The sequence below is a fragment of the Eptatretus burgeri genome, chromosome 12 (genome assembly GCF_056783735.1).
Source record: "Eptatretus burgeri isolate ZD-2024b chromosome 12, Ebu_testis_v1, whole genome shotgun sequence".
In the NCBI taxonomy this organism is placed as follows: Eukaryota; Metazoa; Chordata; class Myxini; order Myxiniformes; family Myxinidae; genus Eptatretus; species Eptatretus burgeri.
This window is the reverse complement of record NC_140972.1, coordinates 11,640,610-11,654,975: the sequence shown is the minus strand read 5'-3', so window position 1 is coordinate 11,654,975 and position 14,366 is coordinate 11,640,610. Positions and strand designations below refer to the sequence as shown.

At 42.0% G+C, this 14,366-nt stretch overlaps 1 protein-coding gene and 1 long non-coding RNA gene across 12 annotated transcripts in view; one reads left to right on the top strand and one right to left on the bottom strand.

Annotated features, from left to right (window-relative positions):
- The window catches only part of LOC147015096 (ras-specific guanine nucleotide-releasing factor 1-like), a 167,416-nt gene that overhangs the window by 69,729 nt on the left and 83,321 nt on the right, over positions 1-14,366 (bottom strand). For all 11 annotated transcript variants that reach the window (XR_015050216.1, XM_085849517.1, XM_085849518.1 and 8 more), the window contains one exon: positions 2,935-3,098. Coding sequence is in view for 10 of the 11 variants with exons in the window: in XM_085849517.1 (XP_085705643.1) it covers positions 2,935-3,098 (164 nt within the window). In the remaining variant the exon portion in view is untranslated. The remainder of the gene's footprint in view (positions 1-2,934; positions 3,099-14,366) is intronic.
- Positions 2,313-4,066, top strand: LOC147015097 (uncharacterized). The gene is made up of 2 exons (XR_015050217.1): positions 2,313-2,388; positions 2,975-4,066. It is a non-coding gene; the product is annotated as an uncharacterized LOC147015097 (long non-coding RNA).

Genomic DNA, 14,366 nt, shown 5'->3' with positions numbered 1-14,366 from the left:
CCACCCATCTTGGCATTTTCTTCCTTTGGGGGGAGTGTGGGTGCAATTGGAATTATCTGAGCTGTATAATCACACCGTGTTACATATGCACAGAAGCAGTATGTATGTTTTCGCTTCGAATACGTAACCCAGGTTAATTATATTTTTGGGGGCGATCGAGGCAGCAGTCTCTTGCCTATACACTGCCTAATAAAGGGACACATCAGAAAAACGTGTTGCACACTGGAACGCGATAGTCCATAGGGTGAATACTCTGCTATAGTATTCATATTCATTACGGTAATAACAAGACCCTGGCTCCCGTCGGGGGCGTGTGCTTCCAGTATGAATAATTCCTAACGTGCACGTGTTTCGTGAAGTCACAATGTGTCACCTCTCTTGTGCTATTTGACTGGTTGATTGTTTGACTGTGTGTGCATGACACGATTTGTGTTTTCATTTCTCTTGTGTAGCTTTTCTTTTTAGTTTGTTTGCGTGTTTGGGATTCTGTTGCTGTGTCTCGCGTCTTATAAATTATTTATTTCTTCATTAGGAGACTGTGTGGGCCAATTGTGTTGCCACCATTTTGCCACACAAACGTTTGTATTTAATTGGTATTCTTGAAATGATAAATTGTTAATAATCCTGAGTAATAACCGGCGTGGTGATCGACCCTGCCGAAATACAGGCCTGCGTTTACTATCTGGCATGGGTACAATGTAGAACCATGATATTTCTGCTGTCTTTAGTGTTTAAAATCCAGCAAGGTCGATAACCGCTTGATCGTAGTTATGTCCCTTTTGGGTTTTCATCGCCCATGCCACAATACATTACACTTAAGAAAGGCCGCCACTGCCAAAGCCCTTTGTCATACATGGACAAGATAAGCTGCTGGAAAGCCACTTGGAACATAATGTTTGATGCAGGCAAGTTACCCGCTCTCACTCTGTCTCTCCAAAAGGATCAGCAATCAAACTACTCAACCTTCTTCTCTGAAGCACGGTCACTGGAAGAGGAGCAGTCCCTGGACATCTTTGTCCTCACTATCTGCCATAAACTACATCGGGAGGATATTACCAAATTGGCAACAGAGGCAAGTCACTGTTTGGGTATTCTCCATAGAGCTAAGGCATTCCTGAGTCAGACGGACAAGGCTTTCATGCAGAGCTCAATGTAGTATGGCTCCACACTCTGGGCTGGAGCTCCTGCATCCCACCTTGTTCCTCTTGAGGTGGTCAAAACCAATGCTTTCCGCAACATTGGAATGCCAAGATAAGAAGCGATTCCTAAAGACTGTCACTCTCCCACCACTGGAAAGTTTGTGGACTTTATTCAACCCTAAATCTGGCCTTACTCCTGCCCTCTCCTTCCTCTTCCTTTCCCAAGCCACCCCAGGTCACACGCATTTGTATCCTCAACAGATCCTCACCTGCTCACCCTCCCAAAGTTCAGGCTGGTTGCCTACCTGTTTTAATTCTACTCATCTCCCAAATGTGGAAATGTCTGTCTGTGTTCATTGTCTTATTATCCTCATCATTTCCTATTTTAAAATGTGCTGCCAATCACTACCTCATCCACTTTCCCATGCACCTCCTCCACTACACAACCTCATTCTTTCCCAGTCTGATCCTCTCCAGACAATTATTATTACCTCCATCAAAGAAGGTGGAGGAGGTTATGTTTTCACCCCTATCTGTCTGTTTGTTTGTGTGCAGGATATCTCAAAAAGTTGTGCACGGATTCGGACGAAATTTGGTGGACAGCTTGGGTGAGTGACAGAGACGAACTGATTCAATTTTGGTGAAGATCCGGATCTGGATCCGGCTGCTAGGGCTTATAAAAATTCTTAAAGTGATTCTTCACCATTGAGAAATGGGGCCAAAAACGATATAGAGCACAAGATTTCAAAAATTAATTGGGCCCCGACATGTTCCACTGGTTTAGGCATTGAGTGGCGGAGGTATGCGCTCTTCCGAGTGCCCTTCTAGTTCTTTTTTGTACTTTTTCTCCTTTCCTCAAGTTGTGTATGTCCATCACCCTCCACCCCTTCCCCCACCCCTCCCTCCCCAATATCATTGGTAGTAAACCTGCTGTCCTTTGTCGTTGGCTCACTTCATAGCTGGCTCCCGTTGTCTCACTCCTGCATCAAAAACGGGCTGCAGGGAGTCCTACATCAATACCACGCATAGTCGAAGGCAAGTCCTCGCCTGCAATTTTAATGTTTGTACAAGGGTTATCTGTAGTGCATTGTGTGGGTTAGGTTTTATTCATTTATATTTCGTAAGTTTGCGTGTTAAGTTTGCATGTTCCCTTCTCGCTCTTTGTGTCTGTAGATTCGCTTGGACTGTTCCGAACTGTTAGTCTCATCCACCTTTCCACTACATTCATCATAAATAAACCTTTAAAAAGGTAAGAACATGTTCGAGCCATCTGCCTCCTGTGCGTGTGCCCTCAATTTCGGCTCATTTGGACAACCTTGGGATCGGTAAAGTTGTAGAACGACTGAACGCAGTCGTCGGTTCGAAACCGTTTGGCCGTTTCCTGGGACAAATGATCCAGGCACTGAGATATATCACGTTAGTTATCCTGAGATTAACAAAATTATAATTATTTCACAGAATATTTCAAATTGGCATGGTTGTAATCCCATAAGTACCTCTATTTTTAATGTTGGGTAACATCTCTCGAAGCGACATCACAGAGGACACTACAGGTTACCCTACAGTACCAAGCAGGCACAAAAAAGGACTCCTCATGAGGAATTCCTCTCAGAAATTTGGTTTGGTGCCGTTATATTTGAATTATTAATGGTGATTATGACAATTAACATTCATGTCACCAACACTCTCATTTGAATTCACTTTGTTGGTCAAACTAGATTGAATGTTTTTTTGAATATGTAACATTTTTACTCAAAGCAAATGACATGTTGTGCATTAATCATGAGCTGTGGACCTTTATAAGATGGAGTTTTCCTCCTGATGCTCGTGTGCAGATAAGAAGGTGTTTGGAAAACAGGAAGCATTGACGTTCTCCTTCACGGCGAGCCGTTAGCGAGCCAAGTCTCCCCCGGCCGCATCGCCCGCGCTCTCCCGCAGTGGCCAATTGTACGAGGGAGCCTGAATGCAGAATGCAATAAAACTGTACTTCAATGTTCACAGTTGAATTACAAGTAATTAATAACTTTCTGTGTAAGTCAGCTTTGACAATCGAGGATAATCAATTTGGCATCTCCCCTGGCCACTCAACAAGTACCAAGAGGAGTTGTTGACTGTGCTCTCAGAAGATAACATGTCTGAAGAAATGGTAAAACTAGTCATGGCCCAAAGGAATGTATAAAGATCAAGAACTATGATGAAGACCATCATGGGATACATTGAAATGCTGGAAGTAAAGAGAGGATTACACCAGGGATCACTTTTCACCTGTCCTCTTCTGTTTGTAATCGTGATGGTAGAATTGACGAACAACAAGGAAAAAAGACATAAAATGTCATAGCCCTCGTTGTTTTAGTGAATTTGCTGTACGGAGTGAAAGAGCTGGCCCATATTTATTTACAACTAAACTGGCCGCCAGTCTACCAGTCGGCCATCTTTGATCAGATCGCAAAATAAAGTGAAATGCGCATGTGTGCCATCATGTATTGCGCTTGTGCCAAGTTTGAACAAAATTGGACCATGCATGTCTGATAAATGGTTGGGAACACATTTAAGTAACAAAATGGCTGCCAGTCGGCCATCTTGGAACTGATCTCGAAAAAATATGACATTCATATGTAAACCATCATTCATTATCTGTGTGGCAAGTTTGATCAAGATCGGTAAATGCATGTCCGGGAAATGGTTGAGGACGTGTTCGATACCGGGTTTTTTACAACGAAAATGGTAGCCAGTCTACCAGTCGGCCATCTTTGATCAGATTGCAAAATATAGGTAGGTGCGAATGTATACCATCATGTGTTGGCTTTGTGCCAAGTACAAATACAATTTGTCCTTGCATGTCCGAGATATGGTTGTGGACACACACACACACACACACACACACACACACACACACACACACACACACACACACACACACACACACACACACACACACACACACACACACACACACGCATGCACAGACACGAAAATTGAGACCAAATCCATGAGTCCCCGTTTCGGACCAAGTGCAAATGGGGTTAATAAAAGGTTGCAATTCGCATACGAGTTATTGTATGCTGATGACTCGACAATGAATGCTGCAATTGGAAAAGAAGTAAAGGAGATGTTTAAAGTAATGGAAAAGTTTAATGAGGAAGAAAAGTTTATGTGTCAACATCCTACGATATTGAATAAAGCGATTCTCTGTATGTCCATCTGAAAAGAATACAAAACACACGGCTGGGTCAATCTCCACCAAATTTTTCATTTGTATTGGTAGTACCCAGGGTCAAGTTATGGGCACACAACCTGGAAGAAGTCCTTTCTTTCAAGCTTCTGGGTCTCACTATCTGCCATGACCTTTCCTGGGAAAGCCACATTTCAAACCTCGCCTCCAAAGCCAGTCGCCGACTGGGAATCCTCCGTCGTGCAAGGTCCTTCCTCGGCCCACCTGAGCTCCTGACCACATACAAAGCTTTTGTCCGCAGCCTGATGGAGTACTGCTCTCCCCTCTGGGCTGGTGCTCCTGCCTCCCACCTTTCTCGGCTTCACGCTGTGGAAACCAAGGCATTTCGGATCATTGGCATCTCCCGCAATGAGGCTGAGTCTTTGGGCCTCTCACTCAATCACCGCAGGTTGGTTGGTGGTCTTTCTGTCTTCTACCGTCTCCTCTCCAGCCTCCCCCCCCCCCCCCGCTCTCTCTGCGATTTGTCCCCACCACATTTCCGCAGGGCGCTCAAGGTCCGCCAACAACCCCCTTCTGGTAAAACTACCAAAATCACGAATCACTGCTCACCTTCACTCTTTCATTCCTCTTTTTTCCCGCCTTTGGAATAAACTCCCTCACCCTATTCATTCCCATTCTTCCCTCCAGGCCTTCAAAACAGCTGTTCACCACCACCTATTATCATCCCCCATCCAAATCCTCGATCTTTTCTACCCCCGATAATCCACCCAAGCCCATCTCCTTCAAATTCCCTGCTTTCCTTCCTGAAAGTCCCTGTAATGTCCGTCTTCTATTCCCCATGTTCCCCGTCCCATCCCTCTCCCTTCCACAGATCTCCAAATATCTCCGTTCCCCACTGTTTTGTCCTTCCCACTCCCTCCCCTCCTGTCTCATGCCCCCCTTGATGTGTGTTGTGCGTTAGCTCTCATACGAGCCTCGACAAGGTATACAAAAAAAACAACCTCCCCCACCCCCCTCCCTACGAGGGGGGCAGAGACGATTTATGATTTTTGTCTGTACACGTGCCACAGTGCAAGTGGTTTACTAACTCCTGCTGCAGACAGGTGGTTTACTGACCTGGAAGTGGTTGTAGTTTATTGACCACTGCCATGGCATAAAATATATTTTCCTCACCTCCCCCATTATCTCCCCCTCCCTCCAAGCTGCTTTCAACTGGAGCGGGTGTTTCTGGTAAATAAAATGAAGGTTATGGTGAGTGGAAAATAAGAAGAAAGGAAAGAAAGAGGATCATAGCTTTGTTAAAAATGCAGAAAAGGAGTTCAACGGAATATTCAATTCCATGTACGCATTGTTATAAACTAGTACGTGCCCGTAAAAAAAAAAAAAATAAATTAATATTCAAACCGCGAGCAACAAACAACAACCACGCAGGCTGTTTCTTCGCTCTCGCGTGCCCGAACATGCGTGGCCCAGAAGTTCGAATATTATTCGCAGTTACGATTATTCGCAATTTAGTTTTAATACCCAATTATTCAATTAGCGCCAACGTATTTTACCTTTTCGCAATGTCGTGGCAAGGAAAAACAAAAAGAGAAGAGAGAGAAAAAAAATTTACTTCCTGGTTCGGAGCATACCAGCACTCTGATGTTACCGAAATTTATACACCGGCTAATATGAAAACGATCATAACTTGGGGCATTGTGTTTATCTATAAATGCGCATAAGCAATCGGGAAATTATTAGAATACACGAAGTCATCATTATCCGGAAGTCCGTACGTTGTAACCCGTAATGGGGAACGCGGCTGAGGATCTCTTCCCCATAGGCCACGCCCACGCAACAACGTGTCTATCATTGGTTTGGTAAATAAATGGCCATAACTTGGGAAGCACTTGTCCGATTAATATCAAACCTTGAAAAGGCACATCCTCAGGTCCCCAGCAATATACCTGGCAAGTTTCAATTAGATCGGACCAGCGGTTGTCGAGCAACGGCGGTCACAGACACACACACACACACACACACACACACACACACACACACACACACACACACACAGACACACACACACACACAGACACACACACACACAGACACACACACACACAGACACACACACACACATTGCTGGAATTATAGATAGATGTTATCGCATGAGGTGTAATGGTATTACTGGACACTTGGTAACAAAAGCTGGAATTTTTATCCATAAATGATGTGAGGATCAATCATTTCGAGAAAAAGATTAACAAAATGAAATGCTCCCGAGCTCAGAATTAAATTTAGAAAAGGTCAAAAGTTTCTGACTTGGAGACGTGATAGAGGCATCAGAAGGAGCAGAATTAGCCGTTTGATCAAGAATAAAGACAGCATGGAATGAGTGGCGACAACTAAGTGGCATCATGAAGCACTGAAACATTCCATTATGTGAAAAAGTTCGAGTTTATAAAGCCTGTGTCACGCCGGTACTGATGTTCGGAAGTGGAACGTGGGCAATGCGGATCTAAGATGTAAAAAGAACAGATTAGCATGGAAATAACAGAGATGACAATGATACGATGGATGGCCATGGATTGTCTCTGAAGAAACTAGAAGGGCACTCGGTAGAGCGCGTACCTCCACCACGTAATGCCTGATCCATGAGAACATATCGGGCCCAATATATTATCGAAATATCATGAGATACAGTCCTATATAGTTTTTGGCACTATCTCTCAATGGTGATGTGCTCAATTTGTCAGATCATAAACTATCTGCGACCGAAGAATTTGTCTTGGCTCATGGTTTCACATTCGGTATTCCGAATTGTAACATCAAGTGAGAGGAGGTGTTTGCGGAGTTCGAGCTTCTGGACGTTCAGCTGTTCCAGCACATACCAGTATCCAATGAGGCAAACGAAGCACTTACAGCCAGGCTAGCAGATTTCGGTCACACTTACAGTTGGATTCCAAACGAGTTGTCTGATTTCCATATGCAGTGCGATTGCCTGGTCGCTATACATGACCTCAAATCCAATCCTGAAATCCAGATTTCCAGACCAGATAAAGGCTGGTTATTCTGAATAAGAGTGACTACGTTGAGAAAATGGCTGTGATTTTGAACGAGGTGTGCAAGTTCCAACACCTGGGAAATACAACTGAACGTGACCACACATCTCATTTGGAGAAACAAATGGCGAAAAGACGATTGCAACTCTGCAAACGAGGAGACCTCTCTATAAGGAGGTTTACGACACAATTAGACCTGTCGTTTTGCAAAGACCGATGATGTATTGTCTGCCAAAAACTCATGAAGATAGTGTTCCTCTATGGCCGATCCTTTCAATGACTGGCTCTGCACAGCATGAACTCGCGAGATGGTTATGTGAACTATTGCAGCCAGCACTGGGCAACGTCTCGGAACATGTAATTGTGGATTCCTTCACCTTCGCCGATGCCATCCAGTCCATCACACACCTAAACGAGAATTCCACAATGTGCTCATATGATGTAGCCAGTCTATTCACGAATGTCCCACTGACAGAAGTGATTGAAATCTACGCACAACTTCTGTATCATAGTGATTTGACACCTCCACCGATCTCTGAGTCCGTCTTCGTTGAATTAATGGATGTGGCGACCCGTTCTGTCGAGTTCATTTTCCATGATTCAATGTGTACTCAGATTGATGGTATGGCGGTGGGATCCCTTCTAGGCCCTGTCTTGGCAAACATCTTTGGAGTTTACTGTGAAAAACGTGCCTTTGCAGATACACATCCTGAAGTCCAACCCCCTTCCATCTATTATTGGTATGTGGATGACATCTTTGCTATAAAACCACAGTCGGTAAGTCTACTTTTACCGGACAGTATACTAGGTGGGACTCTCACAGTTCCTCTAGAAACAAGTTCCTCGATGATTCATCTCCGCCTCATCATTATTCATGATGGTTCATTTCCACATACTCATTTTTCATGATGCTCAATGGTTCCACCAATCGGGTAATCTCGTCCTTTCTTTTTCTCAACCAACAATCAATGTTGATGACATTACATTGTAACTTTTTAAATGAGAGTTTTGTGCTTCTTCTTCATCAGCTTGCGGTTTTATCCTGAGGAATGCAAGTCGAAAAGATTTGATAATGCCTATTTTATTGAAATGCATCTTTAAATTTTGTTGTACTAATCGAACATTGTTTGTGCAAAGACTTTGTTAAGGGTTAGAGTTCAGAATAGTAGAGTAAGGCCATTAGATTTCAGGAAGGCAAGCCTTGAGGATATGAGGAGAGAGTTGAGTGATGTACATTGGGAGACTAACAACAGGACAATCAGCATCAGAGAAATGGGAAACATTTAAGGAGCAAATGTGTAGAGTGCAGAGTAAGTACATTCCAATGAGGTGTAAAACTAGAAGTAGAAAGAGACCAGGGTGGTTGAGAAGTGAGAAAAGGAACACGATTAAGGAGAAGCAGAAGGCATTTATTAGGTTTAAAATAACAGGACTGGAGTTAGATTTATATCACTATCAAAGTAAACTGAGGCAAGGAATGAAAATAACTCGGCAAGCCAAAAGAGAGTATGAGAAGGACATGGCTAAGAATATTAAACATAATAACAAGTCTTTCTTTAAGTATATCAGGGGAAAAGAACAGGTTGGGACCAGTGTTGGCCCATTGAGGAATAGCACCGGGAGAGTGGTTAGTGATGAAGGTGAGATGGCAGGCTTATTAAACAGGATTTTGCTTCAACTTTTACACAAGAACAGTCAGAAGAATTGCCAATAGCTGAGAGTATTTATCAAAGAGGTGAGGAAGGGCTTTTGCAGAAGATCCAGGTTGGAGTGGAAGAGGTAAAGGAACAGTTAGGTAATCTAAGAGAGGATAAGGCTCCGGGGTCCAGATAATATGCACCCGAGTGTATTGAAGGTGGCTGAGCAGGTAAGCGAGACGTTAACGGATATTTTTAATAGCTCACTGGAGTCAGGACAGGTACCGGAGGATTGGAGGTAGCAAATGTAACACCACTATTTAAGAAAGGATCCAGAGAAGAATTGGGGAACTATAGACCTGTTAGTTTGACTTCAGTTGTTAGGAAGGTGTTGAAAACATTAATTAGAGACCAGATGAGGAACCATTTAAATAAATACAAACTAATTAAAGGTAGTCAGCGTAGGTTTATGTGCATGGCTCACAAAGTGGGTACACTACTGTTACACAAAGGGCAAAAAAAAAAGTTTAGGGAAACATGAAATGCAACCCATTATGTTAATCTGCATGTATTCAAATAGCTAAATCTAAATTTTTAGACCTGCAGCACATCCGGTTTTAAAGTTACCACTGAATATATACAACACTGTAAATACACGTTCAAATTTCGAGCTTGGTGTCAGCGTTATGTACGGAATCAGATGAAAAAAAACACGTAAATATTATATTTTGGGATAAGAAACAGATAATTTTTACTCTGACAGGAAAAAGAAAAAAAAACAGCACATTTTGAGAGAGTCTATGTTATAAATTACGAAGAAAACAGACGAGTTCAGTAGCAAAGAAAGCCACACTTGTAAGCGAAAAATAACGTTAAAATCGAATCTATATATTTCAAACTTTTGAAAATAATCACTTTAAACATGAAAAGAAAAACATAATTCTTACCTCTCGGATCCTCACGAAGCACCAAAAAAATTTGAGCGTTGGTTAAAATTTAGAATTATCAGACAAATGCGAGTCACCTAATTCGGCTCGGCGTACTCACGCTGGATTCGTACATTACGGCTCTCGCAAAGACACGGACACGAAGACAAACGCTGTGCTCGACGGCGAATGGAAATGTGCTGACACGCTTGCAAGTGCCTATTATATCCATCAAACGGGGAAGTTTGCAAGACGGCAAGATTTTCTAATGCTAGCGTTATTTGCATCTGACGAGATGATTATTCGTACATAACGGGACTGACACGAAAATCAAGACGGGATTACTTGTGGTCCGAATTTTATTTTCTGATCACAATTTTGATCTATATTTTTCTGCCGTTAGACTCTGTCATATTTCCAAGAAATTAAGGGAGATTTGGAATAAAAATCATAAGAAACATTATCAACACTGGACTCCTTATTTTTCTCGATGCAGTGGACATGAAGCGTTATGTACGAATCCATTATTTCATCAGATAGGGTAGATGCCAGAAAACCCGAATAGGGAGACAGAACATCATCAAAACATAAAAGAGACACCAAAGTTCACATTCCGAGTTACCACACTCAAAATAACTGTCACATAAGAAACGAACAGTAAAATAAAAATTTTACCAATCAAACTAACATTTCTAAGGTTAAAATACCCATATTCTGTTGCTTTAATTCATCTTTAATAAAACAGGGAAATGGAGAGTATGATATTGCCGGTTTCTACAGGTTCCCCAAGATGTCCACTTTTATTTCTGACCATTGATGGTTTCTCTAAATACCTCATAATATAATAGTTTTATGTGGAATTTCCCACAAACATACCACAGCATACCCATTTTGTGAGCCATGCACTTAAATCAAAGGTAGTTCCTGTCTAACAAATCTTTCAGAGTTCTTTGAAGCAGTGTCTGAATGGGTGGATGAGGGAATAGCAGTGGACATGGTATATCGAGACTTTAAGAAGGCATTTGATAAGGTACCACATCGAAGGTTGTTCGCCAAGGTGAGGGCTTGTGGAGTGGCTGGTCGGGTAGCTAATTGGATAGCAAACTGGCTTAGTGGTAGGAAGCAAAGAGTGGCTGTGAGTGGGAGGATGTCTTGCTGGGAGGATATATGTCATGGGGTACCTCAAGGATCAGTACTCGGACCATTACTATTCAATATTTGCATCAATGATTAGGATCGTGGGGTGAAGAGTAAGCTTTTCAAATTTGCAGACAACACAAAGCTTGGAGGTAAGGTGGATAGCGGAGGGGGTGGTGATCAGATTCATGAAAGTATTGATACTTGCATTTATTGGACAAAAGATTGGCAGATGGAATTTAACGTGAGCAAGTGTAAAGTGTTGGGGATGGGAAAGAACAATGAAAATAGAGATTACAGGATGCAAGGGGTAATGTTGGAGTGTGTCACACGGGAGAAGGATCTGGGGGTAGTAATAGATACGGGAGGTAAGCAGGCTATACCTAACAGCTATAGGTAAAGCAAATGGGGTTTTAGGTTGTATAAGGAGGGGGATCATTTATAAATCAAAAGAGGTGGTGTGAACATTCTAGAGGAATTTAGTGAGGGCCACATCTAGAATATTGTGTGCAGTTTTGGTCACCACATTTCCGGAAGGACATAGTTGCCATAGAGAGGGTTCAGTGCAGGGCGACTGGAATGATTCCGGGCCGAGCTAGACTCAGCTATGAGAAGCGGCTGAAGGAGACAGGGCTTTCTACACTAGAAAGGAGGTGGTTACGAGGATATATGATAGCGATGTTTAAGATAATGAAAGGTAGAGATAAAATAAGTGCAGATTAATTATTCAACAGAGTAGACAGGATAGAACCAGGGGCCATAGCCTGAGAATAAAGAAGAGAGTTAAGATGGTAGCAAGGCAGGGTACTTTTACTCAGAGAGTAGTTAGTGCATGGAATGGTCTCCCCTGGAAAGGTAGTGGCAGCAGAAACAGTAGATAAGTTTAAATTAGAATTAGATAGGTACCTGGAAGTTATGGAGATGGAGGGGTATCGGGATGTTGGCAGAACTTGTAGGTAGCTTGAGCATTGATGGGTGATTGTGTGCATGTGTAGGAAGTGCTGTTGGTGGGGGTCTTGTCAAGGGGTGTTGTGTGGTTGATGTTGTGTGTTTTTTTAACCAAGCCTATGCCCCCTCCCCTGAGAGAAAAAAAAATTTCATAAAAAAAATCCCAATTTTTTTTTTAAACCACAAAACTTCTATTTATAAAAATAATAACAATAATTTTGCATTTTCTTATTTTTCCTTGTGAAATATTGTGTTGTTAAATTAGTGTGGTGTTGACGTGGCACAGGCATGATGGACTGATTGGCCTCCACCCGTGTCTGGTTTCCTTTTGTAGGGAGGGATTGTCATTTTCTGGTGACAATAATAACTGAATCTCTTCATCCAGGGAAACATGACTAAGGGTTTGACAATGTAGCCACACACAGCAAAGCTGTCCATCACATTTGTTGTAAAAATGTTGAGTGTGGGCAAATGGAAAAAGTACGAAACAGTTTACCATATTACCTGTTCCAGAGAACTATGAGTATTGGATAAATATTCAGTCGATGATCACACCTGATATTATGTGTTGTCTAACCCTGGGTCACATCACATGCTGTTCATTATCAAGAAATGAGTTTCCTTTGCATGACGAGAAGTTATTGACTTCTGGTTGTGGTTTCTTCACAAGTGCATACAGTTTTATAGGTTCCTTCAGAAGTTCCAAAAGCAAAGGATACTTGCACACCAGATCTGTCCTGTATAACAGCTGTCATTTGTTCTTTGTAATGTCAATTCTATCGTGAATCTGTTCTCGCATCCTCTTGTCCGTATTTACTTTGACCTGTGGTGTCGATTTCAAGTTTGCGTTTGTCTATGCCTCGGCTTGGCTATGCTATTCATTTACAAGTCTTCAACCTTACTCATTCTTTCATTCCTCCTCTCTTTATCTCTACCTTGTCCTTCTACCCTCATGTTGTCAAAGGTTATTACATTGTTTCCTCCCCTCCTCTGTCCTTGTTTGGTCACCTCATTGCTTGTTGCATCCAATGCTTATACCACTATCAGTACATTCGATTTTTGTCCTTTGTCACATTGCTCTTCCATGAGGCAAGACTGTATTTTTTTTTTAATTTCTTTCTTACAAAGGAATCAACACGTGTCTCTTTTGCTATCTCTCTCGTATGTGAATAACAAATGTTTTTCTCCCTCACCAATCTACCATAATGAACCATATACCATCCAGTCACTCATCCTGAATGCAGGAAGAATGCAGGAAGAATGCAGGAAGAATGCAGGAATAATGCAGGTGTGTGCCGTTGATTATTATCTCAATAATTCAGGTTTCAAAAGGTGGAACAGAGTCCTCCCAAGACTCGAAGTATCCACCTTCATTTCGATGAAGGATTGTGATTCATGGCCGAAGTTGTGAAGTTGTGTTGTTCTCAGAATTTTGTTTTGAGGGCTCTTTTCAGGATCGTCACTGAGCCCCGGACAGCCTCCAACTGTAGTTCGTTTGTAGTAATGTTCCCAGGAATGTTTTTTGTCAGATCTTCCTAAGGTTCTTCTTTATCATTACCATTGCTCCAATTATCGCTGGTACAATTTTGGCACTCTTCAGCTTCCAGCATCTTTTTACTTCATTCTTGAGGTTTTGATATTTGGTCATTTTCTTGATTTCTGCATTATTGAGACCAAAAATACTGGGTACTGAAACCTCAATTAACAATGCTTTCTTTTCCTTTTTGTATCCGAGTACTATGTCGGGTCGCAGAGCTCTGATTTCTATATTCTCGCTGGATGGGATCATCAGGTCGTGCGTGAGCATTACTTCCTTGTTTTCGATGACTGATTTTGGTTCATGTTTCGATGAGTTTTGTGGAATGAGGATATTGAAATATCTGCAGATGTGCGAGTGAATTACTCGACATATCTTGTTGTGCCTTTGCATACACAGCTGTTCTGACATGAATGTTTTACATCCTGAGAGGAGGTGGCTTGTGCTTTCTGTTTATACCTTGCAGAACCAACACTTGTCCGATTGACTCAGTTTCACCATTTTTTTTAAAAGCCATTTGTGTAGTGTGCTTGGTCTTGAGCACTTATAATGATTCATTCTCCATCCCAATTGAACTGACTTCTTCTTAGCCATTCCAGTGATCCTTCTTTGTCTATCCCCAATCTGTCCAACTCTTCTTTTTATTTCCCTGCAATTTTGTCTTTCTCAGTTGTCACAATATATCTGTTGGTATTTTGTCTTTTATTTTTCTTTTGTCTTTTTTGCAATTTTTGGGGCTGTATTTGTTACTGTTTTGGTTTGGTGCATGATATTTTATATTTTGGAAGTTTTTTGCAAGGTGAGTGAGACACCTTTTCTGGTT